The 27,498-nt window shown below is 36.8% G+C and overlaps 1 protein-coding gene across 4 annotated transcripts; it reads right to left on the bottom strand.

The window, feature by feature from the left end:
- Positions 1-218: 218 nt before the first annotated feature.
- TUBGCP5 (tubulin gamma complex component 5) lies at positions 219-27,190 on the bottom strand. Of its 4 annotated transcripts, XM_072849599.1 has the most exons (24): positions 26,883-27,190; positions 23,755-23,808; positions 23,568-23,676; positions 21,363-21,459; positions 20,660-20,770; positions 20,023-20,102; positions 19,390-19,525; positions 18,242-18,359; positions 16,662-16,751; positions 16,021-16,114; positions 15,473-15,719; positions 15,071-15,273; positions 14,207-14,322; positions 12,590-12,858; positions 11,415-11,613; positions 9,776-9,964; positions 8,659-8,841; positions 8,294-8,378; positions 8,069-8,189; positions 6,909-7,087; positions 6,014-6,139; positions 5,040-5,128; positions 2,379-2,479; positions 219-1,278 (listed from the first exon to the last, which is right to left on the bottom strand). In XM_072849599.1, exons 1-24 carry the CDS (start codon positions 27,044-27,046, stop codon positions 1,232-1,234), a joined length of 3,207 nt encoding a protein of 1,068 aa, XP_072705700.1. In that variant the 5' UTR covers positions 27,047-27,190; the 3' UTR covers positions 219-1,231. The 4 variants fall into 4 exon arrangements, with proteins under 4 accessions (XP_072705700.1, XP_072705703.1, XP_072705704.1 ...); XM_072849602.1 differs by lacking the exon at positions 20,660-20,770 and having other exon boundaries at positions 220-1,278; XM_072849600.1 differs by lacking the exons at positions 219-1,278; positions 2,379-2,479 and adding an exon at positions 2,491-3,643.
- Between the last annotated feature and the right edge of the window lie 308 nt (positions 27,191-27,498).

Genomic DNA, 27,498 nt, shown 5'->3' with positions numbered 1-27,498 from the left:
GGAAGAACCTTTTGAGATCTCCTGTTCAAACAAGATCCCCAATATTCATTTTCATAGAAAGTAATTATTAGTTCATAGCTGAAAAAAATAGTTTTATAATGTAAGCCACAGTCTCACAGTTGGTAGTAATATACTTCATTTACCTTGCAGAAACAACCCTCAAACTTGAAGTTACTGACTGGATTTCAGCAGAAACACACACAACTGTGAAATTCCAATTATTAAATCTTTTATTTATGCAAATAAATAAATAGGTAAATGGCTATGATTGATTTTCTCTTTTTAAATGCAGGTGTACTGATGCCAGAATTACAGAGAAACTTTCATGGGGAGGAGACAGGGCAAGTCATCTCGCACAGAACATGTTCCACATTTACGTCTCTAGAAATGTACCCTTCTGTATTACAATCTACCACTTTACAAGAGATTAGCTATTAGATGTAAGGTTTGTTTGCAAAAAGCTTAGAAGGAGGAGGACAGTCAAGTCATATCTGACCACGTCTGAAACATATTAATTTTTACTATTGGATTGTTGAGATATTACATACTGTAATCTTGATCCTACTTAAACTGACAAGAGTTACCACTAAAATTACTAAGCATTTGATCATTTAACATAAAAAATACTGGTATTTTATGGTCTGCAATAATCCACTTTGCTAAGTTAATCTTGTATTTTTTACATCAGCTTATTGTAACAGTCATAGCTGTTCCCAAAGAGTTCTTAAGAACCATTAAGCAAATAAGATGAATGCTTCTTAGCCTTTTTTCAAAGGAAAAAAGGCCAAAAATTAACTCAGCCAACCTTCTGAATAATAAGAATTGAGTCACATCACCCCACACTGTCCTGTGACCTATTCACAGCTGCAAAATTAATGGAAAAGTAAATCAGCAATTATTCATAATTAAACAAAAAAATAAATCCCTTTTGCAGCATGAAATACATTTTACATATTTTCAAGTAAGATTGTTTACACAGGATGAATTTTACACTGTACATGTTTTTTGATGTTGAAGCATATACATACAGAGAAAAACTCTGCCATAACCAATACACTTAAATACCTGTACATTATTTACATTTTAAAATATTTTACACAGCTCCAAACCATCAACATCAGTTAGCTATACACATTTCGAAGTGGAGTGTAAAATGCTTACAGTTTTTTTAACAGAGAATTTCAACATAAATGCTGCTTTCAGTTCTTTATTAATTCAATGGACTCAGGTGTTAACTTTGTTCCATGCCAGCCATCAGTGACAAAGCTAAAGATTCCACTGTGAACCAAACCATAAAAAAGTAGTTAATATTTGCATTTGCAGCAGTCTGCAAATATTTATTGCAATATTGAATTCTGTAGTTCAAAAGGAAGATACCAGTTTATTTTTTAAATTGTAACACTTCAGGATTTAAGACAGTAAGACATTTTATGAATCTCTGACAGTTTAGACAATATTTCACCACTTTGACCACCAGTTATCCATTATTTATTTCAGATGGTAAGAACTGGTAAGAAATCAGCTCCTTTGTTTGAAATACTAAACTGCTGTACACAAAAAAAATGAATAAACCTTGTGGGGAGTTATATACAGTAAGCCATTCTCACAGATGGTTCTTGCAGACAAGCTCTTGTAGACTGAGTAGCAGTGATGTCAGACACTACCTCTTTTAGAATCATAGGATTGTTTAGGTTGGAAAAGACCTTTAAGATCATCAAGTCCAACCATTAACCTAACACTGCCAAGTCCACCACTAAACCATGTCCCTAAGCACCACATCTACACGTAGTGAAGAAACCTGTTAGAACATGCATCTACATCCCAGCTAACTCCATTCAGCAGCTGCCCCCCTAACTCAAACTGACACTGATTAGCAATTTAAGCTAATATCAGGCTGCAAGTAGAAGCACAGACATGTCATCTTCTGCTGTTTCTGCTACCGAGGAAGTAACTTCCAACAGATGGGCAGAGCCAAGAGCTCGGTGCAGTTGCAGCTGAGGCACCATAATACTCAAATTTTAAGATATATCACAGCTGTCATCCAACAACAAAAAAAATGCTCTTCTATGCCCTCCAGAATTTAGTTTCATTCGTTTAGAAAACTGCTTGTCACTTGCTTGGCTACATCAGCATCCCCTTGTCAAGAAAACAGGTAAACTGAAGATAGCTGTCAAAAAAAAGCATGGCACGAATACTCTAAAAAATAATGAAGTTAACTTATTAAGAAGTAAGGCTTCATGTCCCTCTGTGAATACTTCACAAAATGAGATTCTTTAAGATATACTGACAAACATTAAAACAGATTAAAATGTAAATGCATTCCTAGCAAAGCTTGTGTCACAGTAAGTGCAGGTATGTGAAAAGCCTCATGTACTTACAGTGAGGAAAAGAGCCTCGACAGACAGCTTTGTTGAGAACAGTTACAAGAAACATGTGACAGTTTTTAAAATCAGATTCCATCTTCTCTATGGATTCCATCCTACGAAACAGTTTAACAGAGGAATGCTTAACAGACTAGCCACTATATTATGTTCAAAATATGACCAAAACTTCACGGTAAACGACAAAAGTACTCTTTGCATAGCATTCCAGCTTGAACTTAAAATATTTCAGTTATGCCTGTGTATACTACTTCTAGAAAACAAAGGCGATTTTGACAGGAGCATCTGAGCACTATCACAGTGGCATTAATAATTTCCTCATCATCTTAGGAATCTTTGCAGTGACTAGAAGGAACTGTGTGGTCCCAACTGACAACTATTATTCCTATATAGCTTTCCATTTTAAGACAGCCATTCCTGGTCCCTATTGCTTCAGAGCTCCTTGGGGCAAACCTACACTGCCAAATAAAACAGGGACACCCACTCTGCTTTACCATCAGCCAGCTCTTGAATTCCACTTTGGACTGTGCCAGCTAGCGCTCACCAGAAGAGGGAGAAGATGTAGTTCACAATAGTCACTCCTTTCCTTTTTCCCCTCTCCCAAGAGGATACGGATGACACTACATCAGCTATGACTTCTTCCTGCCACATCCAAGAGCACGCAACCACGTGCCCTGAGTTTCAGTCTTTATCAACAGCCTTCACAAATTATTTCTGACACTTCAAATCCGAAAAGCACTCCAAAAATAGCAGTGTCCTAATGCCACAGGAGAGCAGGATCCAAGTTCTAGGTAGCATCTGTGCCAAAGACAATTAGTCCTGAAAAATATGGATATGAGCCAGTTCATACCAGCTGGCCTCAGGGCCACAGATCAACCCTTGAGTGTCAGACATAGCCTTGGAGACTTGCCCACTATCATTCATCCTTCAAGCAGCAGCTTACACAAGCAAAAGTATAAAGTATAAATTGGGAGAGGAGCGGCTGGAGAGCAGCCCTGCAGAAAGGAATCTGGGGGTGCTAGTCAGCAGGAGGCTCAATATGAGTCAGCAGTGTGCCCTGGCAGCCAAGAGGGCAAACCACATCCTGGGGTACATCAAACACACTATAACCAGCTGGCCAAAAGAGGCAATTATCCCGCTGTATTCAGCATTGGTGTGGCCTCACCTTAAGTACTGTGTGCAGTTCCGGGCCCCACAATTTAAGAAGGATGTTAAAGGTACTTGAATGCGTCCAGAGGAGGGCAACAAAGCTGGTGAAAGGGCTGGAAGGAATGTAGAAGGCTATGAGGAGTGGCTAAGGACTTTGGGCTTGTCTAGTTTGGAGAAAAGGAGGCTGAGGGGGAACCTCATTGCTCTCTACAGCTTTCTGAGGAGGGGAAGTGGAGAGGGAGGTGCTGATCTCTTCTCCCTGGGATCCAGCGACAGGACATGTGGGAACGGTTCAAAGCTGTGCCAGGGGAGGTTCAGGCTCGACACTAGGAAGCATTTCTTTACAAAGAGGGGGGTCAAAAACTGGTACAGGCTTCCTGGTGAGGTGGTCGATGCCCCAAGCCTGTCAGTGTTTAGGAGACATTTGGACAATGCCCTTAATAACATGCTTTAACTTGGTCAGCCCTGAAGTGGTCAGGCAGTTGGAGTGGACCATTGTAGGCCCCTTCCAACTGAACTATTCTATTCTAAAAAAATGTGATCTTATTTTTAATTTTGTCTATGGGATGGCTTAGAGAAGAGCAACTGATTCACAGACCAACACATTCATCTTATCTTGGAAATTACAGGTGGGTTTCTAACTTCAATTATGGCACATAAGGAAGCACACGTCTTTTCTAAAAATCCCAACTATGACACCCATCCCATGTTGTTTCTACAGAAAAGATACTATAGGAAAGGATAGACAAAAAGTAACTTCAGATTTTACCTATAATACAAAATCTGAGCATTTGAACTAATGGAATCAAACATTCTGCATGAAAGTCTTGACTCCAAAGTCAATGGCAGAACTTTCGTTGACTTCAACAGCTTCACATTTTTACCACAAATTTTTTACAAAGTCTTTATAATTTGGACAGTCCAGATTAGAAAAATAGGGAGGTTTAGAAATTAAAAAAAAATAATCACCTAAATCTAAAAAAACCCAAAACTTTATTGCCTTCTAGAAGGAAGGCCAAACTAAATAATCCCACTTTTCATCAAACAATTAATGAATGTCAGCATCTAGCTGCCTATAATTTTAAATCATCGCCAGGAAACGTGATCATAAACCAAACCTGTGAACCTCTAATTTTACCATTATGAACAAATATGGAGGAAAAGAAAACCCTCTTTGTTGCTATGCTCTACAATCTTTTCAAACACTGAGAAGTTACAGAAGTTATATATTGGCCACCATTTTAATTAAATGGTGGCCACCTTATATTTATTGGCCACCATTCTAATTAAAAAATTAGAAAATACTGAACATACACTGACACAAGTGCATGAAACTTAGTAACTTCTATCTAATATAAATTTCACTTTTGCTAAGAAATAGCAATTAGCCTCTGGTATCTGCTGTTAAACACTGAGCAAAGTCCTGTTATTTCACACAAAAAATATCTCAAAATAATATTCTGAGCTGTGAAATTATGCCCATGTAGAATTTTAGGTATGTATACTTACTTCCAAGCCCCCAAACCAGCCTGCCAACGGTCTGCAAACATCAGTACTAAATTTAACACTTTCATTATAGCTTCTTTCACAAAGCTCACCTAAAATAATAATTAAAACAAAAGGAATAACAATTTTCATTATTAAGCTGCAATACAAAGGTATCCCGTGCCATTTAATCTGCTCTGTAAACACAATCTCCTAAGTATGGTCAGTATATAAAGCTGGGGAAGAAGAAGGAAGAGGGGGACATTTGGAGTGATGGCGTTTGCCTTCCCAAGTAACCACTACATGTGATGGAGCCCTGCTTTCCTGGAGATGGCTGAACACCTGTCTGCCCATGGGAAGTAGTGAATTAATTCCTTGCTTTGCTTTGCTTGCGTGCGCAGCTTTTGCTTTACCTATTAAACTGTCTTTATCTCAACCCTCGAGTTTTCTCACTTTTGCTCTTCCGATTCTCTCCCCCATCCCACTGGGGGGGAGTGAGCAAGCGGCTGCGTGGTGCTTAGCTGCCGGCTGGGGCTAAACCACGACAAATGTGATTCTTCCAAATTTAAGATGTGTTTTGTATTTGCTCTCTAATTCATTTCATGGCTGACTATTTCGATGAGGACTAAGCACAGACAGTATGTGGGATACGAGGCTACAATGCAATCCATGTACCTCCATTTCCTGCCATACCAGGATGTATAATCATCATTACATTACCAAGCCTCAGTTTGTTCAAATCCTCCCATCTCTTAGAAAGAAATGAGTCATGTAAAATCCAGTATAAAGAATTTATCTTCTCTCCTTGATAGAATTGAGCTGAGACTTGTAAGGAAAACTGGATCTCAGTGTTAACTCTGGAAAAGCTACCATTTTCTCAAGAGTACCTATATTCCTTAGTATGTATGAACTGCAAAATAGACAGCATAATTAGTACTAAACTACTTTCTTGTCCCGATAAACTCGATATATCAAATATGCCAATTTTTTTTACCCACCTTTTCTCTCAGTAGGCAGCGATCATGGATTGTAGATAGATATCTGTAATGAATCTTTATCAATTGATCCAAATCTTTGGCTTCTTCTACCTGATGCTGAAACTCCAAGCCTGTACTGTGAAGAATCTTAAAAAGACCACCATAGTTATTAAATTCCATGTTGCACATAAGTGCTTATGACTCTCTTCAATATTTTTTTTTTTTTTTTTAAGAGCCTGAAATTGCCTAATTCATTCACTCTTCCCTCCCAGAGTTTAGGTTCACCCTCCAAATTACCATCAATATAGCAAAAAATTTGAGCTCTTCTCACAACTGCACAATGACGTTCCTCATATAAATAGGAATACTGCCACTGCACAATGGCAGACAGACTATCCCTGGAGGAGCTGATTTGGAGTATATTAATTTTATCAAAGGCAAAAAAAGGCAATAGTAGAGCAGGTATGAATCTACAGGCATTGGCTTTATATTTGAGAAGTCATGTATGCACTTTCGGATCTGCGTACTAGAGATTTTTGAGAAGGATCCGTTTAACTAAAATGTCTGTACTAACAGTTTTATAAGCACAATAGCTCTTAAAAGAGTAACAGCTTACAGAAACCTGTTTTTACATGACTGTGCTTCAGCCATCTAGCACTGGGAGAAACAGTCAAAAAGAACTAGTAATATCCAAAAATCAATCATATGCATGTAGAACTTCTAAAGCATTTTTAGAACTACTGATTTAAAACTGCCAAGTTAAAACTGAAACATGTTTAGCTCAAAATTATTTTGTAGAAAGGACATTAGGCTAAGATTTTGCTTTTTATTTTTGTTATTTATGTTTTAAATGAAAATTAATACTGCATCTCCAGTTACAAGTTCTTAAAATAAGAAACTGTGATATAAGACAAACCCTAGTCATGATGTAGTTGTGCAGGCTGTTAACAAAATGCATAAGTTTCACTCTTAAGAGGAACATGCGATGTATTTGTTGTTTTATACTTTCTGTTTGCGGTCCAAATAGAGGAAGCGTTCCTTGTTCTAATAAAGTTCCTTCCTTAACCTGTGGGTTTTCTGCAGCACAGACTAGTTCTAAAAAGAAAAGGCAAAAGTATCATATCAAAGTGCTTATGAAGATAAACTGTAGGTAAAAAGTTACTTAAAACTGAAATTTCTTATTTCTTATTATTGTGCACACAATACTGATGTAAGATTTTTCTTGCAATGCAGATGTGTTATAAAAATATAGCAATAATATACTGAGTAGTTTTACATTATATGTACAACACAATTGGATAAATACTGGAATAGGAAATGCTATTTAAAAGCTAAAGATTATGTGAAAGGATTTTTAAAAATCTACATTAAAAATAAACACGTATACTATCTCTACAAAGGGGAAAAGACTTAAGCACAAAGCCATACCCATAAAGTTCAAACAATAGAAAACCACATACTTTTAGGAAGATAATTACTTATCTGATGTACAAAACAGAGATGAACCCATCAACTTTCTAATTTATTTTTCTAGGATGTGAAGTGTGTCTCCACTTTATATAGGACAGGAAGAGTATAAACATTAACCTGGTGAAGGAGATACTAAAAGATCTCTTTCTACAATCCCCAAATATTTAAACTGTAGCTTAGAGTATGTATTCCAAGCTATCTAGCTTACTGTTTCAAACTCAGTTAAGAGTATTTTTTCATCTTGTTTTCTTAACTTGTTTGCAAGGTTGTTCATAAAAACTTGAACTATACATAAAGCAAAACATTAGGGTGTGGTATACAGAACTTCTTGCCACAGCAAGGTCTGAAGAATGAAGTAACAAGTTTCCAATATAACTAACTAGACCTGAATCAAAGAGACTATTTATACCATGAATAAATAGTGTTGTCCCTGAGGCTGAAATGAAAGACATGCCCTGCTTAATATATCTAATTTGTGAAGCTAATAGAGATTAATATTTTATAGAACGAATCAAATACTACTTACTGCAGAAAGCAGCAGACTATTTATATCCTTAAAACACAGAACAAGTTTTTAGAGTATCTTTCATTGAAGAAGTTTCTTACCATTAAATCGTAAAACATCTAGACTATACTTGGCCCACTTTATTTGCAGTAAGAGCAGAAAAACTTGATTGTAAATTTTTTGGCACTCTAAGCTTATAACTATATCCACAGGCCAAGGAACCTAAGAAGAGGAGAGGATAATCAAGAACAGAAAATGTAAGTCACTTTAATATAACATTTCAAATCTTTTCTAGAATAAGAACTACAGCAATATTAACTCACTACCTTGTAACTCAATGTCAAACCATCTAAGGTGTGGACAGGGAGTTTCTTCTTTGCTGTATCAACACTCTCAAATGATATAGACAACCTATACAAGGAAACAAGTGATTTAACTGGTGATAATCTGTTTTAAATTTGTGGTTACTTTCATTAAATTTTTTAAATTTCTTGTTGCTAAACACCAACTGCCTGATTTAATCTGGGGGACTTGGGTAGAAGAGATGACAACAGATCAAAACTTCATTAGAACACATTATTTCAATGAGTATGCAGTAATTAGTATTGCGCTATGCAAGTTAAGTACATTAGTATAGGTAAGTGTGAAAGAAACTTAACTAAACTATATTTTGCAGAATTTTGCATTTTACCTTGCACTGTCCTCTGGATAGCGTTGCCCAACTGCTTCTTGAAGTTGAACATTTAAGAAAGCAACATTCTGCCAAGTTTCCTTTTCTCTAATTTTGTCAAAAATAGATGTATAGAAGTCATACATGGTATCTCCAGCTTCAAGTAAGAAAAAGTTTCGCATTGCCTGCAAATATTCTACAAGCCTAAACAGGAACAAACATATAATATTTCCTCAGTCTTAATCATACAAGTGAAAGCAAACACAACTGTTACAGAAACAAAAATCTTAAAAACTCTTCACTACAAGAACTCAGTATTGAACACAAATTTAATGAAGTTCACAGTAGTAAATCCTTTGCTTAACCCTCAGATAGCCTTCACATACGTTAAAATAAAACAAAATAACAAAGCCATTTTTTCTTGTAAGCTTGAACAGCCCCACTAACTTCAACAGAAGTCCTCATGGTATTCAGCTATCTTACGTGCTAGGCAATTCCCAGAAATAGCTTAGAGTTTGGAAATCCTGTCCCTCTCCCTAAACAGAACTTAGGGAAGGAGATGCAATTTCAGGGAGACTTCTGTCTAAGAAGAGATGTTAATATGGAGCCCCAGAAAACTATAATATGGATTTTCCTTTTCTGATAAAGTAGGAAGAATAGTACTGCTACAACTCCCACAAGAACCATGATTATAAATACATTAAGTATTTCAGACAGATTAAAAGTATGATGACTTATGACCACCTAAAAGGTAAAATGAACAGGCCATTTTACTCTAAGTAAAATAAAAATACTGCATAATATTCTTTTGTCTAATATACATTTTATAGTAGCATAACTGAATCTCGTATTAAGTTTCAAATGACAGTTCAAATGACAACACTATTAAAAGTAGTGTTTGAAGCAATTTCTGTGTTGAAACATCCACTGAAGACAAATCATAGCTTTGCTGTTGATTTAAGCTAGACAAAGTTTTCACCCAGGATTCTATCATGTTAGATCCGCCTTTCCTCATTAATGATTTTATTGTTGATTATCAAATTGGAGTAGAAACACAACATAAAATTCCTGCTTTTAGTGTATGGCATACCACTGGTGATTAAAAAAAAGTTAAGGAAAAACAAATCTACTTTCTTACCTATAATCCTTCTTTAAAGTTTGCATTAGATTACCACAGCATTCCAAGTATTGCTTGTCTATGTGCGGATAAAGGCAAGACCTCAATGTCAGTTCAAAAGTCTGGCAGGTCACAGATTCTGAGGATCTATCCACACAAACATCCCCACCAGTAAACTTCTCATGAAAGTCACTCTGTTCCAAATATAATCTTCAAAATAAAACAAACTACTTAGGGAAGAAGGTTCATAATTCATACGATATATAAAACAAAAATGTCATACCTTCAAAGATTTCAATCAAAATTGGATCCTCTGCTCTAAAATACACAGTACAGAAGTAATAAAAGCTGTTTCATAACTATAGTACATATCAAGCCTATTAAGTGATCCTTCATACTGTTTTTGTATGACCAGGCATAAGAATATAAAAAAGGATGGCATACTATAATCACATAATTGCTCAAGGAATAATTCTGAAAAACAACATCAAGTTCAAACACTACACAGCTTAATAAACAAATGCATTATCATAGGAACTTTCAAAACTATATTGTGCATATACAGCAGTCAGATGAACTTCCCAGGAAAGAAAAGTAAAATTAAAGAAAAAGTAAAAATTTGAACAACAACAACAACGCAAAATCCAACAACAAAACAACAAACCAAAAACCAACCAAACAAAAAAAACCCACCACACACACAGAGAATTGGTTTGAGGCACCTTAAATATGGGGTCCCTATGTATTACCAGTAATATTATATCATGGGAAGAGAGTATCTGCAGTCTATTCTTGGCAAGTTTAATTATTTTGTCACAGAAAGGATCAAATTATCATAATAATTTGTAAAAAGCTACTCGCTAGCTGAATCCATTGTAAAAGGAAGCCTGGCTCATAGCAGCTATTGCCTTGATAGACTGGATGAGTCAGACATTGAATTGATCTATCAATTTTGACAAATAGAATAGTCCCAACAAACAAGGGAAGTAATAGAGTCTTATCTACTATTAATTATGATTTCTTTAAAACAAACTCCTCCTGGGACTGAAATGAAAACATGTAAATCGCTAACTAGTATTTAGGAAAAACATAAATAGCTATTTTCTTATTTGTAATCACAAAATAAGTAAGAGTTTCAGAGTTTGTCTTTCCTGCTGATTTCCAAGACATTATAACCTCTATATGACTTCCCTCACTATGAAGAAGGAAGAATTTTTATGCTATTAACATGAATTTTGGAAGGCTTTGAAAGTTAAATTATTTAAGCACAGCACAACTGAAGCTGCGTTCTTCAAAGAATATACGTGGTGCAAATCAAAGACATTGCGTACAAATTTCAAGCAAACACATTTAAAAGTTTAGATTTTACAACGGCATTCACTATTAAAACACTTATTTGCTAAAAGACTGTTATGATAAAGACTACTCCCATTTTCTACACTAACAGATGTGAGTAGCAGGTTCTTCACTGATTTTAATTGTTTTTCTTTAACTAAGCACAAGGGTAGTGTTTATTTAGCTTTTGTCACTGATTGTTGGTGCTCCTCTTTATTCTGCGCTTGCTTGTTTTCAGCAGCAGCAGCAATAAAAATCTGGTCTACCAAATGTCACCAGGCAGAACATGGCTCTCCACAACACAGCCCGAAGATCATTCATTTACCTGGCAAAATTAATAGCCAGCAGTGGGTCATGGACATCATCCAGTTCCAAGTGTCTTTCTGCTATAGACTGCATCTTTATCAGGCTCTGCTTTGTGGCCTGCTGTTCTGTAATAATATCTGGAACAGATTCTTCCCCATGCCGCAGGCGAGACTGCACCGATTCCAAGAACAGTGTATACAAACTCTTTCGTTCAGCATCTAAATTGGGCAACACATTCCATGGAAAGATTTTGTTCTAAGATAAAACATCATCTGAACTAAAAGAACAACTCCATAGTCCAACATTTACTTGCTAATTTTTAACATACTAAATTTAGGCCACTATTCAGGAAAAAACTCAAATACATATTTAAATAAGTATTGCTAAAATGGTAGGACTAGTCCAATGCCTAAGGTCAGGCATATGTTCAAATGGATTGCTGAACGAGTGCCTGAAATATGAAATATTTCTGAGACTTAGAGAACGTCCTCCTTCAGGTGCAAAGGCAGTTAATTCTTAGCACGTGAAACAACTCTTCAGTATTCACTAGAATAGATTATATTCTCACACCGAAGGGGGAAATAAACCTAGAGAGTCTCCAAAATAATTTAACTATCTCTACTTCTAAACATCAAGTAACAGCAAAACCAAAAAATGTTTTTTGTTTCCTCAAAACAACAACAACAAAAAATCAACATTGGTTACACTGTTGTACTATGTTTTACAATCATTCAAGATAAATATCCTAACTATCCAAATATCTTTCATCTAATTATTAGTAAGCTTTTTTTAAAAAAATAAAAGTTCCACATGCTATCCCAGAATTATTCAACCTCTTAGTAATGGAAAACAACAATTTATTAAAACAAACCAGCTTTACTATTAGAACATACAAGCTGGTTTCATTTGTCTCATAATAAAAAAAATGTTTTGCAAGCAGATGAAAACAAGTTTAAGCAAAATTTAAAGCAATAAAAAGTGAAGGGAACACTCAATCTTTATTCACTTTGCTCTTTTCACTTGTTTGCATTGGAAGAGTAAGTGTTTTCAATCAGACCTGAAGTTACCAACCATGATACCAACATTCAACACAGAGCATTATATTATTCTAAAACCATGGAAACACTACTACAAAAAATACACCCATACTGTTAGACACCCTAAGGCATGATAGTCCACAAACTGACATCTCACCTCTTGATGCGGCCTGCTGCGGAGAGCCATCTTTGCATTGAAGATTCTTCAACAGCTGCATGGATTTTCCAGCCATGATGATTTGCTTTAGCACAGGTTTCAGAAAAGACACCATAGTGTGTTGCCTGCTTGAAGGGGCCTGATCACTGCCAGAACTGGCACTGGCATTATCACTCATCTTCTCTTCATTCTCTGTCTTCTCTGACACACTATATAATGTGTAGGTAGCATACCAAAAATCTCTGTGATTAACTGGAACATTTTTATTTCTGCAAAGAAATAAAAAGCTGTTGAGTATTTCCCTTTCAAAAGATGAAATGTCATTACTAGAAGACGCATATCATCTTCGCTCTATGCTTTGCCTTCCTCTTAGGCTAGCCAAGAAGCACTTTCAAAACTATATGAAATAAGCTCATCCATATCACAAACTACCTAGACTCCTCTAGAAAGGATGATAGCTTTAGCAGGATAAAGAATCAGCTCACAGGAGATAAAACAATCATATAAACAAATAAACCCCTAAAAAAAGGCAAATAAAGTAATTATAATTAAATTTGTCCAGGAAGTGAACTATTCACGATGGCATGCATCCTTGATAACAAAAGGATTAGCAATTGACTTGCAGATTAATTTAAAACCCGCAATGAAGCAAATACTACTGCTAAAGCTGAAAAATTCTAGAGTAGGTAAAACTCAGTCCACTTTGCTTTTTTGTGTTGTTTACATCAGATACACAGTTTGGTCTTTGAAGTCAGATGGAAAACAACCTAAATTAGATTAACATGAAGCACAAATATAAATAAAAGTTGAAATCACCCCTGTTGGTAGCACTGAAAACACAACTACAGAACCACAGAAAGAAAAGTCAAGTAGGACATAATAAGGATGTTAAAGACCTCAGCTACTAAAGATTCATTACAATAGTACTCTTACTTCATGCTCACCTTGACCTGCCTTAACAGACAGAGGTTCAATTAAGTTTGGCAGATAGGAGGAAATGGATTTGTAATTGCAAGCCAAAATTTTAATTTCTATATTCACTTTCCACTTCAAGCTGTCAAAAAAGGGACCAGCAAAATGTAGCGCACAAACAGAAGAGAAATTAACAGCTCAAATAATGTTTAGGATATGTGCATGTAATTCAAGACACCATATTAACTTGTACTACAAGTCAGAAGCAATGAGTATTTTAATTCTAAATAGCATTTGATTTATAACACCTATAGATTGGTAGAAGAATTAAAAAGTAAATTTTGTAAATTTTGCAAATGTCTTTGTTTTGAAAAATGGTTAATTGACTTTTAAAAAAGTCAACACACTCAGAGTCAGACTGCTGATTATTTATTATAGATGAAAAAAAATAAAAGAATTGATTTCTATTCCAGAAAAATACCTGGTAGGGCTCCATATCTAATGCAATTTTCCTAATGGGAAGTTTGAGACAAGTTATAAAAGTATGATTAAGAAATTAAAAAAAAATCTACTTAAAGTAAAATAATAAATGTGAAAACCTACTTTTATTGTTACCCTTTACCTCCTAGGTAGGTTTTGTATTCACACTTGGTTTTGTATTCACACTTGCACAGCATTATGTGTGTCCAGTATCAGCATCCCTACCTCTGAATGATAAATTCCTTTGCAGGATCAAACAAATTACCATGGACTATCCACTCATCCACTGTCTGTAAGTATGGCCTCACAGTTTCAACCCAGAGAGAGAACAGAAGGGATACCTGAATTTAAAGGGGAAAAAAAAGAAGAACGAAAAAGTGTCTGAATGTTTTTATACTAAGCATTAGAAGCAATATAGCAAAGCCTAACCTCTTAATTGCGCAATTATATTTTATAAGATATACATAACCACACTTAAGGATTTTTAAAGATAAAATGTTAAACTAAAAATTACAGCTTTAGTAGTTTTAATGGAAGCCCACATTGTGCATATTTCCTCTTGTTACTTTTGTCATCACAGTTAGACCCAAACAGCAGTTTTCCTTTTTTTCACTCTAACATCTCTTAAACAGTATAGGATAGTCATAAAACATTCTGTGGTTTTATAACATAGAAAACAGGAAAACAAAAGGACATAATGACATCTACTATATTTTCAGTAGTATAATGAACAAGTTACTGTAAAAACCCAGAACACTACATTTCAGCATTAACTGAATTATGCAGCTGTAGAAATAGAAGGAGGGAAAGCTATCCCAAAGCTCCCTCTTTCATAACAGCTTCCTGGCCTCCGATTCCTCACAGTTTCTCCCTTCAGTCCTAAGAAAACACTGCTGCAGATCTCCTCATAAATCCGATTTTATCCAGGTTGAGTGAACTCATGTCAGAAAACAGTAATGCATTATGGCTATCAAATTCGTCTTCAATCCTTGGTAGCTGAAGGCTAGTGTACTCCATCACCATAAAGAAATTCAAGTTACTAAATATTCTAGTGTGTCGTTCTATTGAGGAAGGAATGATTTCCCCTACCGTTTGCTCAGATGCTTCTCCAACACTGTCATATTCAAGAATAGCTTTGTAGAGAGTATTAAGCAGATGAGATGCTCGTACAACATTTCTAGTGTCAGGTGGCACTTCCGCTACTCCTGTGCTGAAAACTTTGTGAAGTACCTTCAGCTGTGCCAGTCGGGGAGACAACTTATCTATTACTATTGAAAGTGTGACTGTTTTATCTGGAAAAAAAACCCAAATATGTATAAGAGTAACATCAAACAGAAAATCAAATGTTGTCAATGTTATTAATGACGCTTTACAATGCAGCATGCCATCTTTCACAGTTTCAAAATGTATCTGCATAAAGTTTTTCATGTTTCCCTCTTATAAAAATTTCCTTGTGTGCCCCCCTCTTGTAAAATTTCCCTTGCACTGTACCTTTGTTGATGATGCATTTTTCAATTTCAGTAAGTTCTTCTTTAAAGCTAATGAAATACTTATACAAGGCCCACATAAAAGCTTGGTAGGTTCTGAATGGGGCTTCGGTAGTTTTCTTTGGAGTGGAAACTGTTCCATGCATTATGCTTTCCGGGCTGTGTCCCATCACTTCATCAATAAACTTCTGTAGTCTAAACACAACTTGACCATATGCCGCTATCTGCTCCAATACAGATCTCAGGCAATTCTAGAGAAAAAAAACTTTTTAGAATCATCTAATAAGAATTTGTATTTTATAAAGCCTAAAAATTAAATTACAAGATATTTCTACGAATTAAAATATAATAAAATTCTGCCACCTCTATCGCTTCATCACATTCTCAGATATGGGAATGGCCCATTCAGTTTTATTAAGTCAGATGTTCTTAATTTAGTCAAAACACACTTGTGGAAATGTGATTTTTCCACAAGCAGTTTAATTTCCTATTCCCCAAAACTACATCTTTCTAATGACAGATATATTCAGCTGAGATTCAGAAACAACTTACATGGGTTAAATGAGTTACAATAATGTCATTCCGCACAGCCACTTTTCCGTCATTCAGCTGAAATATAAAAAGCTTTTTCACTCCTGAAAGTAGCCTTGAAAAGAAACAAAAAGAGTAGTAATTTTTCCCCCTTAATGGACTCATAATTATATGATTAATAAAAGAATTAGCTCTCCCTTGCCTAAAAGTTCCTTTTCTTCAAATAAAAGGGGACCACAGATCGACTACGATGCTATTGGTACGGTAAGTTGCTGCTAGGACAATAAAACACTGGCATCAAGTAAACATCTCCTAAAGTTCCTTTCCAGTTGAGATAATTTCCAGCTGTAGGATGACTCAAATCTACTTTCTAAAATTGGACACTGTATTAAAAATCCATACAGGCAGGATAAGAACAAGTTGGTTCCTCTTAACAGTTAGACTTGAAGAATCAACACATACACAAGAATTAGTAAGCTACTTTCTTCTTCGTGGATCTGAATGGTTAATACACATAAGCAGCATCTTTGTTGTCAGCAATGGTGCAAGCTAAAAGCTCAGTAATAATTCTTTCTTTAGACACAACTTCAAAGATAAATCTCTCATTTCCTTGAGAGAAATACTAGAAGTTAAAAATGCAAGCTTTGTGATGTTGCTCTTACCAAAGAGTTTCCCGTATAACCTGAGTTTCAGTGACTAGTGTTCTCTCTTCTGGCACATATAAAGGATCATTGGTGTACAAGTGGTGGTCCCTTAGAAAAAAAGAAATTAGAACAATTTAATGGCTGAAATAACAGCTGAATCACCTGAATGTAGGTGATTGTAAGAATGAAGCAATAATCTTAAGGCTCAGTTTTGTTCTAATTATATCTGAGCAGATTCAATGTTCGGGGGCAGGAGGGGGGGGGGGGTGTGCATTTTAAGTATATAAAGAAAAGCAGAGTTTGTAAACAAAAGCAGAGTTTGTTTTCATATTGTTAAGTAAAATACTATGGAAAGCATTCAAATATCATCTAGTCGCACATAGCAAAACAAGCAATTAAGTAGAAAATAACTGAAGTACTGAATCTGCATTGTTTCGGGGTTTGTTTTTTGGGTTTGGTTTTTTTTGTTAAATTCTTGATCCTTGATTATTTTATTATTTCTCATTCAATGCTGTGAAAATTTATAGTTACTTTCTGTTAAAAATACTAAGCTAAAAAGTAAAATATCAATTTCCCTAATTCATATAAGAAAATTCACACTTCAGCCCAAAAGTTTACTTAAAAAATTGAAACCTTCACAGCCACCTAAGAACTTTCCCTTATGATCCTGTTATGCAATTCTTTGTAAACCTTCCACAGTATTTTTCATATTTTAGTGAAGTATAGAATGATTTTTCACATTTGTAGTACTTTTACTCATTAACATCGTCAGTGGTGAAATTTATGTAATCATGTTTAAAATTCAAAAATCCAAATTAAGTAACATTGGTTATGTACCGTACATACATATATCTGCTAACAACATTGCAACAGATACAGTGTTGCTTTATTTATTTTATGATTTCCTAATATTAATTGTAAATTTTGGTTCATAACTGGCTAGATAACCAACCAACACTAAAATAAATTTAACTCCTTGATTAAGAAATTAATTAAATTAAGGAACCAAAGACAAATCTAATGATCTGTATTACTGCAGTACTGATACATCGGAATTTGGGACAGAGGGAAGAACCAGGCTTTTTTTTTTTTTCTTTTTTTAAATTGAACTTCCTTCTCATTTTTTTTCCAAAACCACAGCAGATTACAATGATATACTGCTTTATGTTCCCTCCCCACACAAAATCTATGTTTAAGACTAACTTTGTAAGGGAGGCATCAAAACCAAACAAAAAGTTAAACTTTAGGGAACTCCTCACTTCCAAGACCATTTACAACCCACCTATATCAGTTCCTCAGAGACCTTCATAAGGGTCAACCCAAGTAAAATTCAACAATAAAATTTGCTTCTTTGAAAGAGGACCCCCCCCCCCCCGATATGACAAATGTAATAAAAACTAAATAAAAGGAAAAGAATCTATTCATAGAAAAAACAGCTCGTTTCCTCATCTTACTAGTTCGTACCCTTTTAATTCTGTTTTTAACTAAATCAGTAATAACTATACTATCTTTATGCTTCCACAGTAAAGATGCTTAATAAAGTCATTATTTAGCATTATATGCCAGTAAGGAATATGTAAGTGATACTGTTTCCTTACCAGACTGCAGCTAGGTTGGAATGCAAGTGCAAACTATGTGAAAAGCGAGGAGCTCTTCCTGTCCAGTACTGAGGAACTACATGCTGCTCCAGCCAGCTGCGGGCATCAGGTTCACCGACTGTGAAAACATGTGACAGTCAGTGAGGCATTTATTCAGGAAATGCTTATAAAACACAGGAAAAAGTTATTAATAAGCCTATCCGCTCAGCTGCAAATCACAGGTCTTTTCAAATAAGTTACAATTTACAACTATTTACACTTTGCTGCACTCATATATATGATACCATTGTGCACAAATTAATTTACATAGAAACGCCTCATCTCCTAAAAATTGCAGAAGTCCTAAAAAATAGACTGGGAGATTTATGTAGTTTCCAATTCTTCCTCGGAAAATGTGCTTCTGTCTCTGGCAATTCTCAAATGATATATACAAAACCAAGCTGACTTAAAAAAATAGACTGCCAAATATCACCAACTTTGTCACTATGTTCCTTTTTACTGTGCATTTAGTACGTTACCTAAAAATGTTTTTTTCTTAAATGTGATCATCAAGAAAACTTTACCTAATCCCAGGTAGGTAACTACTGCTTATACAACATAGGAATATTATGCAGTCTTCTTATACAAGGTATCCTGTATCCTACAATATTCTATGCAAAAATATACAGCTACAGTTAATACTCCCTGAAGCTATTCAAGAGTAAGCTACTAGTGTTTTAATTACATAAAACTATCTTTTTCAAAAATGCTTCACACCCAGAACTAAGTCAACTGTTTCTGTTGTCAACCAAATTTTGTTTCAGCATTCTGATAATTAATAATAAAAATTTACATTATATCCATACAACTACATGCTACATCGACTGTATAAGTTTTCACTTCTGTATTGGAATATCCATGTATATTTCTACAGAAATAAACAGAATTCTTCTCCATTAGCAACAACAGAAATCAGATCAAACCTTCCATATTGCTTCTTTACTGCTAAAAATAAAAAAAAAGCAGTACTGAACAATAAGCTGCACCTTAAAACTACAATTATAGGTCTAGAACACAATACCTCACTAAAGAATAATAAATAAAGCTGCATTAGCTTGCTAAATTTGAGTATGTATGACTATATGAAAAGAATTATAGCTTACTCTAACCTTTCCAGGAAACATTAGGTACTGTTTTCTTATTTGGATCTTGGTCTTCTAAAGGTGTCCTGTCTACTTGAATACCCGAGTCCTCCCTGCTCAAAGGCTGAGTATCTTCCTCCTCTTCACTTTCTCCAGACCAATCCTATTAAGAGCAACAAAAGCCAGTACACTTCAGTACAACATAGCAGACAGATCTATATTCACTTCTTATTCAAGCCGAACATAAACTATTCTCTTCTTTCTTCCACTATGAAGTAAATTCAGGACACTAAGACTAACATAACTGTTTACCAGAGACTGGTTTAAGTTATACATAACATTAATAACCGGACAAATGAGAGAACTGGAAAAGATCACAGAACTACAGCAAGTTCTGATTAGGAACAGGCAGGGGTCAGCAGAAGGAGCCCGTTTAGTTGCAGGACTAAGTCAAAACATGGTGAAAAACAAAAGCATTTCTATTACTGTTACTCTGCTTGGGTCTGTGTGTATTTCATGGTATTAAGAAAGAAGCAACATATTAGGGAATCCTGCAAGAATCAACATGCAGAGCATACAGACTAGGACAAGTGAACCAAGTCTAACATACTTCAAACTGGTTTATACAGTTTGGTTTTTTTACCTTAAGAAATTACTTACTGGTGTATCTACACCTGGGCCAAAGTAAATATCTTCTCCTTCCATCAGATACTTTCCCCAATCAAATTCTTCTTCCTTTTCTAGAAGAAGTATAAATACAAAAATAGTAAGTATCACATAACTCTTTCTTTTCCTCTAAAAACATTTTCAAAGTTAAAATTACCTTGTTACTCTACATCTAAAACAAAAGGCATTCCCTTCCACTTAAGGTTACACCACTGTTCCTTTAACAAAGTTACATACTTTCAACATGACATGTAAATTGTGACGTATCAACCATGTATATTCCTTATTTATTAATTCTCAATTTTGTTGCTTATACATTCAAAATATGCAAGATAGCGTGCCGTCAGCACATCTATCTGTATTATGTTACACTGCCCTACGCTTCAATCCTGGAAAAACATGCAAGAATGCAACATATCACTTATTGTGACTAGTCCCATTTAGCTCGGTGGAAACATTCTAAATGTATAATTTACATATGCACAAGGATCCTGGACTGTAAACAACATAAAGCAAGAACTGTCTTAATCTCCAAAAAAGACACCACATAACCATGATGTGATATGTAATACTTTAAAAATAACAGTCACACTTACAATATATTATATCTTAAACATGAAGCTTACTCAACTGTAATTAGTGTTGTTTGAGATAACCTCTTCATATTCACATTCCTGGAATGGGCTGAAAGTGCATTCAAAACACCGCCGAGGGAATGTGCAGAGATCATTCAAAAAGGAATCTTAAGATGCAAGATTTTCTTTAGGTTAGTCTGAAATATTCTTCTTTCAGTCTATGATACAACACTGTAAACAAATGGGGGATGGTACCCACTCAAACTTAAGCACAAGCCTCATTTTTAGGCACTGAGTGAAACAGTCCTACTTTAGAAAGCAGGCAGCTGGCACTTCCCTCTGGAAACTTTCAAAGGTATCTCCCTTTCCTTGATTACATAGGGAACACAGGAATTTACATCACCAACGCCGTTTCAACAGACCTCCTATTGAGGTGCAAGACAGAGACTGACGATAGAAACCCGTTGTCTGTCTTTGAGCATGTAAGCACTGCTGAACTGGTGGAGAACACTAGTAAGTGATAACGGTACAAGTCAAAAAGAGCTCCGGAGGTACTCTGGTGGCTGGAAAACTTAATTAATATAAATGGGGGTAGGAAAGATTTGCAGGCTATTTTAAATGTATAAATGATAAAAACACAATCAATAAAGCACCTTGGAGTGAAGGAGATAATAAAATGGAGAGGAAAAATGTCCTTCTCATCAGATTGCATTAATGGATTTTATCTTCATTAGCAATATAAACAACTCGTAAACTTACCCACTTCTTTGACTCTTGGTTTTTCCACATAGGTGGTGTTGGATGGAGAATCAGACAAACACAAGAGAAGAGACAGTATGGAATAGTGTGTATCTGTCTTTAAAACACATTAAAAAAAAAAAGGCAAGTCAGTAAGTGGTCTAAAAGATTTTGGTTAGGAACAAACTCAGCCCATTATCTGCAGTAATGCTCCCCATTAGTTCCCATTCCCCATTCCTGAATTACAAAAATAACATCTGCGACATGATATTGAATGTTATCCATTCTCTTTTGCCTACTAATTAGCCAATAAATATACAAATACTTCAAAAGTAGCCACAGTCTAAGCTGCCTCTTACTGACCTGATAATCAGAGAATATGGAAAAGAGATAAGAGGAACCCTGAAGTACTGTGAAAGTAAGAAGCCACCAGAGGACAAGGGATAATGGCCAGCTACATTAACGTGGATGAGGTGGAAGGACATAGGTAACAGGCCTGCAGGAAACCAAGTCTTAGGTTCCCTTATTCATATGGCTGATTATTTCAAACAGAGGCTAAAATGAAGTTAGCTAAAGCACTTTGCTAAAATCGCTACATTTTAATATCATGTTCACATTATCTTCCCTCATGTGAAAATCTACACAAAGCATTAAGGATGCATCTTTAACTCCAATATTGCACTAGCACGGTTGTGAAACAGAGGCCTTCAATCGGGCTAGAATACTGTGCCAACACTGGTATGCTGCAGAGATTTGTGTTATGGTTTATTCCCTAGTATCTGCTTACAGCACAACCATTTCTTACTAAAGAAAGATTTTTCTTTGGCCTGATTCTAACTTTCCAAAGTTCTTCAGCAGACCATTTTGTATCTAGACATAAGGAGATCCTGCTATCTGCATCCTATATACACTTTGACACATACATACACACACTTATAAAGCTGTTTTGGAATGCGATTCACTTGTATTTAAATAAAAAAAAAATTTCAAATTTCTGATAAAGAAGCATCATACTCATCTAGTATATATGGAATATAACGTGTTCCTACTGAACATTACTGACTGCACAAGAGTTTGCCAAAGAACACCAGTAGGTCATTGACAGAATCACACATGCGAGCTGGTGTTTCACTTACCAGTCATAAAACTGATAAATACTCAATCTTCCCAGTTACGGGCCACTACTAAAAACTAAATGCAGTTTAACTTCCCAAATGTGAGATATTCTCTACCTCCAGCTATACCCCAGTTGCATTTTCAAAAGTGGGGGAAAAAAAAAAAAAAGGCTCTTTCAAATCTTAGGATACTTGCAACATTCAAGTATTAAGTGCTTGCTTGGGCCTTTTTTTGTTTGTTTGTTTGGTTTTAGTTTTATTCAACTCTCAAAACAAGCACAACTAAAGGTACTTTTTCAAAAATCTGCAGAGTACAGTATAATAACTGAAGATATGTGTAACCTATTGAGGGTTCCGGGGTTTTCCCCACAAATTAGATGAATCCTACAACAATGTAAAGAAAGGTAAATGTCAGTTCAATGAGAAGTAAAATCAGACCACAACTCAGAACACACAGCCCTATTAAAGAATATCATATGGAGCACCACCTCTTAAATCACAAGCTTAAATTTCCCAATAGCAGGAACTTTCAGTTTTCAAAGATTCATTATTAAACTACCACACTGGAAAGTACCTAAGTGAGACAACTTTTGCCATATCCATCTAGTCCATATCCTAAACTGATTTGATACAAAGTGTATCAAACGTGAAACATATACATAGTCTCAATAAGGAAGCTACAGGGCAGGAGCACTCTAGTTGGAAATACTAAAACCAAAACGTCCAGATGCATTACTTAAGGTAAAAAAATTGGGCAAAGAGTAAGAACTGCTCAGTTCACCGTTGTTTTAGAACAGACGGGAATTTAGATTCATCAAGATTCTAGCTACAACATTTGTACAATGCTGACCATAAAACATCTGCTCTGCAATGAGAAGATGTCACGAAACTGCACGTGCTGAAACCCTGACAAGACAATAAACACATTTCCAAACTAAATGGGGAAACTAAAGAATACAATCCTGAAAATCTATGACCTGAACAACAACTGCAAAACCCACTGCTAAGTCATCTGAAATTTCCAACACAAGATTACAACTGAAGTCCACATCGTCAGTATAAATGCAAGAGTGCTGGGAAAAAAAGAACAAGGAAGTTGCAACATACATACCTTTGTTTCTTCAATACTTGGGAGTGGCAAGTTCAGAAATTTTTCTGTTAGTCTTTTCCAGCTTGCAGCTTTTCCAAGGTCAGAATGAACTATCAATTTTTCATGTATTCTAATAACAAAAATAGTATCAAAAATGCTTCAAAAAAAGTTAAATAATGCATTATTAATCCATAAGCATAAAACTTACCCTTCTATTGTCCTCTCTACTTTGTGACTGTTCACATCAAGAAAACGGTGAAATCTGTTTAAGAAATCTGTATTAGAATATGTTTTAAAAGGAAGCTTAAGTAAGGAAGAAAATAAAGCTGATTTACATATATGAGGACAACATTATTAGTTTAATAATGCAAGCTTAATTTGGCAACAGCATTAAGCATCAACAAAATTTAATCTCAGTGTCTCTTAGCTCAAGAGGGATTAACTACAACTGACCTTAAAGATGGAAAAATGGAATGCAGGTTACATTTAACCAGCACTTTAAGGTGAATGGAAATTTACTACTGTATCAGCAAACTAAGCAATTAAAGTACGCTGTCAGTTAAGTCAAGTGGAGCGAGGAGATCAAGAACTGTATTGTCAAAGGCATCTGTGTCGAACGCACAAAAATTATCTGTGACTCGCATCACAAGCACAGGCAAAACAAACACCCACATGGGAAGGCCTCTAAACCCAAATGAAGCTCCTTTATAAATAAAGGAGAGTGCCTTAAAGGAAAGACAGCTTAATCAAAATAACGATATATACCACCAAAGGTAGCATGTATAGGGATGAAATAAGAACTTATGAAAGGCAAGATGGACTTTGCAGAAGAAATTAGAGTATGAATAAGGTTCTTCCGTTATATAGAGAGAAAAACCAGGGAATGGGATGTGACAGCAGTGAGCACAAGATCAAGATACTCTACATGTAGGCCCTCAAAGCCAACCTAATATTTTGCCTCAGCTTCCAGCAACAACTGTACAGAACACAGGGGTAAAACTCTCATGACCACAGACAGAAATGAAAACTACTGGATCTGAATCAGGAGCAAAAGTTAAGCTAAATAGACTGAATTTGGAAAGACAATCTAAAATCACCTCAATGTCAAAGTAATGAACTAGAAAATGAAACTGTAAGGCAAGTAGTAAGGATTTTTAATAAGTACCACTGGAGGATGAAGACACACCCATATTAAAGAAAAGAAAAAATTACTTTGTTAACTGCAGACCCATTAGTCTGATTTCAGCTGTGTGTAAGGCTTTGGAATAAAAGCACAATAAAATGTAACGTTAACTAGGTAGCTGACATTTAGGCTAAGAATATATAGCTTATCTCATTTATTACAGCACATTAGCTTACATAGGAAATCATTAGTTCAAATGCAGAATGGTGGCAAGTACAGGAACTGGAAGATTTAGAAAAACAGACTGGAATGACAACAATAAAAAAAGAATCTGTACTGAAAAGAAAAATTAAGCTGAAGGGAAGTTATTAGTGAACCTCCTTTAGACTAAAATTACTTAAAGCTTTAGCTAATGACCCTGACAAACATGCAAAAAAGTATCAATTTTTTAGTCAAGCTGGGAACATCATGAAAAGAAGAGGACTAGTGTGCTGCACGGAAAGAAACAGATTAATCCGAGAACTACAGCACAGAAACGTCAACAAATCTAACAATACAAACCACAAGTTTCACAAATTTGAAACTAAAGACAGTTTCTGCTACAACCTAAGGTCTCACAGTTTGGAAATATGATATTAGTCAATCTCAGGCTGAACTTCCACGCACATTTCTTAGACAACAATTCTGGTGTAAAAACCTTCCTCTTCCCAACCCTCCCTGTGAAAACAGTTTGTGGTCAACTCTGCATCACCCCCTCTGTTTTCCTGCCCTGTTGTTGTTTTTTTTAAAAAAAAGAAAAAAAAAAAAGCCCTACAATTCGCCAATCTAAAAGAGCACACAGCTACACAAGCAACTGGGTCACCAAAAAAAGGGAGAGATGTCACAAGAGGAGATGGAAGACAGGGCGCATTTACCTGGCTCAAGAAACCCTGCTACCACTACCAATCTGCAGACTCAGAATGACTGTTACAAGCAATTTTTGATGCAGCTACAAAACCAATAAATGCAATCCTATGACGAATTACATGAAGTATTTCTGGTAAATATAAAGAACTCAGGGAGACAGCAGTTACAAATACCATATTCCTACATTCCCAACATATACAACTAGCTTCCTCAAAATTCAGCAAAGAGTTGAACTTGTCAAAACACTGGCTACAGGTCATGCCCAGCTCTCCCACACCTCTGACTCACCTTTTCTATTGACCAATGGCTATTTGGTTATTAAAATAGTCTTATTTGAGTCTACTAGTAGTTAGGATTCACAGTCTGACTTGATGCACTGCAGTTATGCTATTGCTCACCCCAAAAAACGGATTTAAACACCATAAAAAAATGTAAGTAGCATTGATTTTAAATGGATTATGTACTTGTTGCATGAAGTTAAGCAAGTATCTAAGACTCCAAAGAGGCAGCAGTTGGTGATAGTATGGGAAATTGGAAATAGATCATGTAAAAACTGGCAGCAGACACTGAAACGATAACTGTGATAACTGAAAAAGCAGTGTGTAAAACTTTAGTAAGGCATTTTAGATGGCAGTGTAATAGAATTAAGGGATACAGATAATGTATATTACAGGTTAATAAAGACGGTGTTTATGACAAGCTCAAATAACATCAATCACATTATCTTCTGCAGATTGATAACCTTTCATATAAGTAGCACAGTATTCTTGGCCAGAAGCTTTATCTCAATTTGGTGGAGTTCTCTTTATTTGCTCTTTACATATAATTATTTCTCTACTTCCCTCCAACAAACAAAATTTTGGATGGCTAAATGAAAATGTCGAAAGGTACGTTTTTATGGATCAGGAGAAAAGCCCTAAAAGTCCCAGATTTAAAAGTGACGGACCAACAGCCACCGGCCCTCTGACAGGGACTCACAAAGGGCCCCCAGTGCTACCCCTGACACCCTGCACGGAGGGTACGGCATGACACGGCCCCGTACCACACCCCAGCAGCCACAAGGCACCGTCCTTGTTTCCAGGCGAGCAGGTGGGACCACACCGCACTCCCTCAGCACAGAGGAGGGGCCCGGGCCGGGCCCAGCGCCGGGCCCGCCGGGGGCTCCTTCCCTCCGCAGCGCCGGTGGGCCCCGCCAGGAGCGGAGCGAAGGGTCCCGCTCGATCGCCCCCAGCCCCGTTGCTGACGGGCACCGCGGGGCCGTGGCAGCCGCGGAGCTTCTCCCCGGGGCGGGGGTGGCGGGCGCTGACCTGAAGTTGGACCAAGCGAAATTCAGCGCCGTCTGGAACCGGCCGCCGCCCAGCTCCTCCTCAGGCAGGCCGGTCACGCTGCGCACCAGCGCGCGGACGGCACGGTCCTGCTCCTGCTCGAACCGGCTGCGGTGGCCGGGCGAGGCCAGCAGCGGCACCGCCATGGCCGCAGCGGCGACGCGGGGAGAAGGGGGAGAAGGGGGCGACACCTCCGGAAGGCGCCACAGAGCCCGGCCCAGCCGAGCCGAGCCGAGCCGCTGCCGCTGCGGGCGGTCAGCACTTCTCGCGCGATTTCCCCGCGCCCTCTCGCGAGAGCCTCCTCTCGCCCCGCAGGGATGTCGAGGGGCGGGGGGTGGAGAGGGCGCATGCGCGGGGCGGGAAGCGGGGAAGGCGGGGAGGTTGCCGGTCGTCTCCCTGCTCAGGGGCGGGAAGGGCCGGGCCGCGGCACTGCGTCGCCCGGAGTGGCACTGGCCCTGCGGCCCCACTTCTGCAGCATCTTCCTGTCACCGAAATGTCACTTGTCTTCGGAAACGCCCCCATAAAGGCATGATCACTCGGGATGAGTAATTAGCTATTAGTAGCCGTCCAAATAAGGGCTTGGGGCTGGCTCTGCGTT

The sequence above is a fragment of the Ciconia boyciana genome, chromosome 1 (assembly GCF_034638445.1).
Source record: "Ciconia boyciana chromosome 1, ASM3463844v1, whole genome shotgun sequence".
Taxonomy (NCBI): Eukaryota; Metazoa; Chordata; class Aves; order Ciconiiformes; family Ciconiidae; genus Ciconia; species Ciconia boyciana.
This window is presented reverse-complemented; position numbering and strand designations above follow the sequence as displayed.

Coding starts and splice junctions, on each gene's coding strand:
- TUBGCP5 (XM_072849599.1), bottom strand. CDS start 27,046: ATGGCGGTGCCGCTGCTGGCCTCGCCCGGCCACCGCAGCCGGTTCGAG. Junction 23,809..26,882: donor TTCGCTTGGTCCAACTTCAG/GTCAGCGCCCGC, acceptor TTTCTTAAACAG/ATTTCACCGTTTTCTTGATG. Junction 6,140..6,908: donor ACAACTACATCATGACTAGG/GTTTGTCTTATA, acceptor GGTCTTTTTAAG/ATTCTTCACAGTACAGGCTT.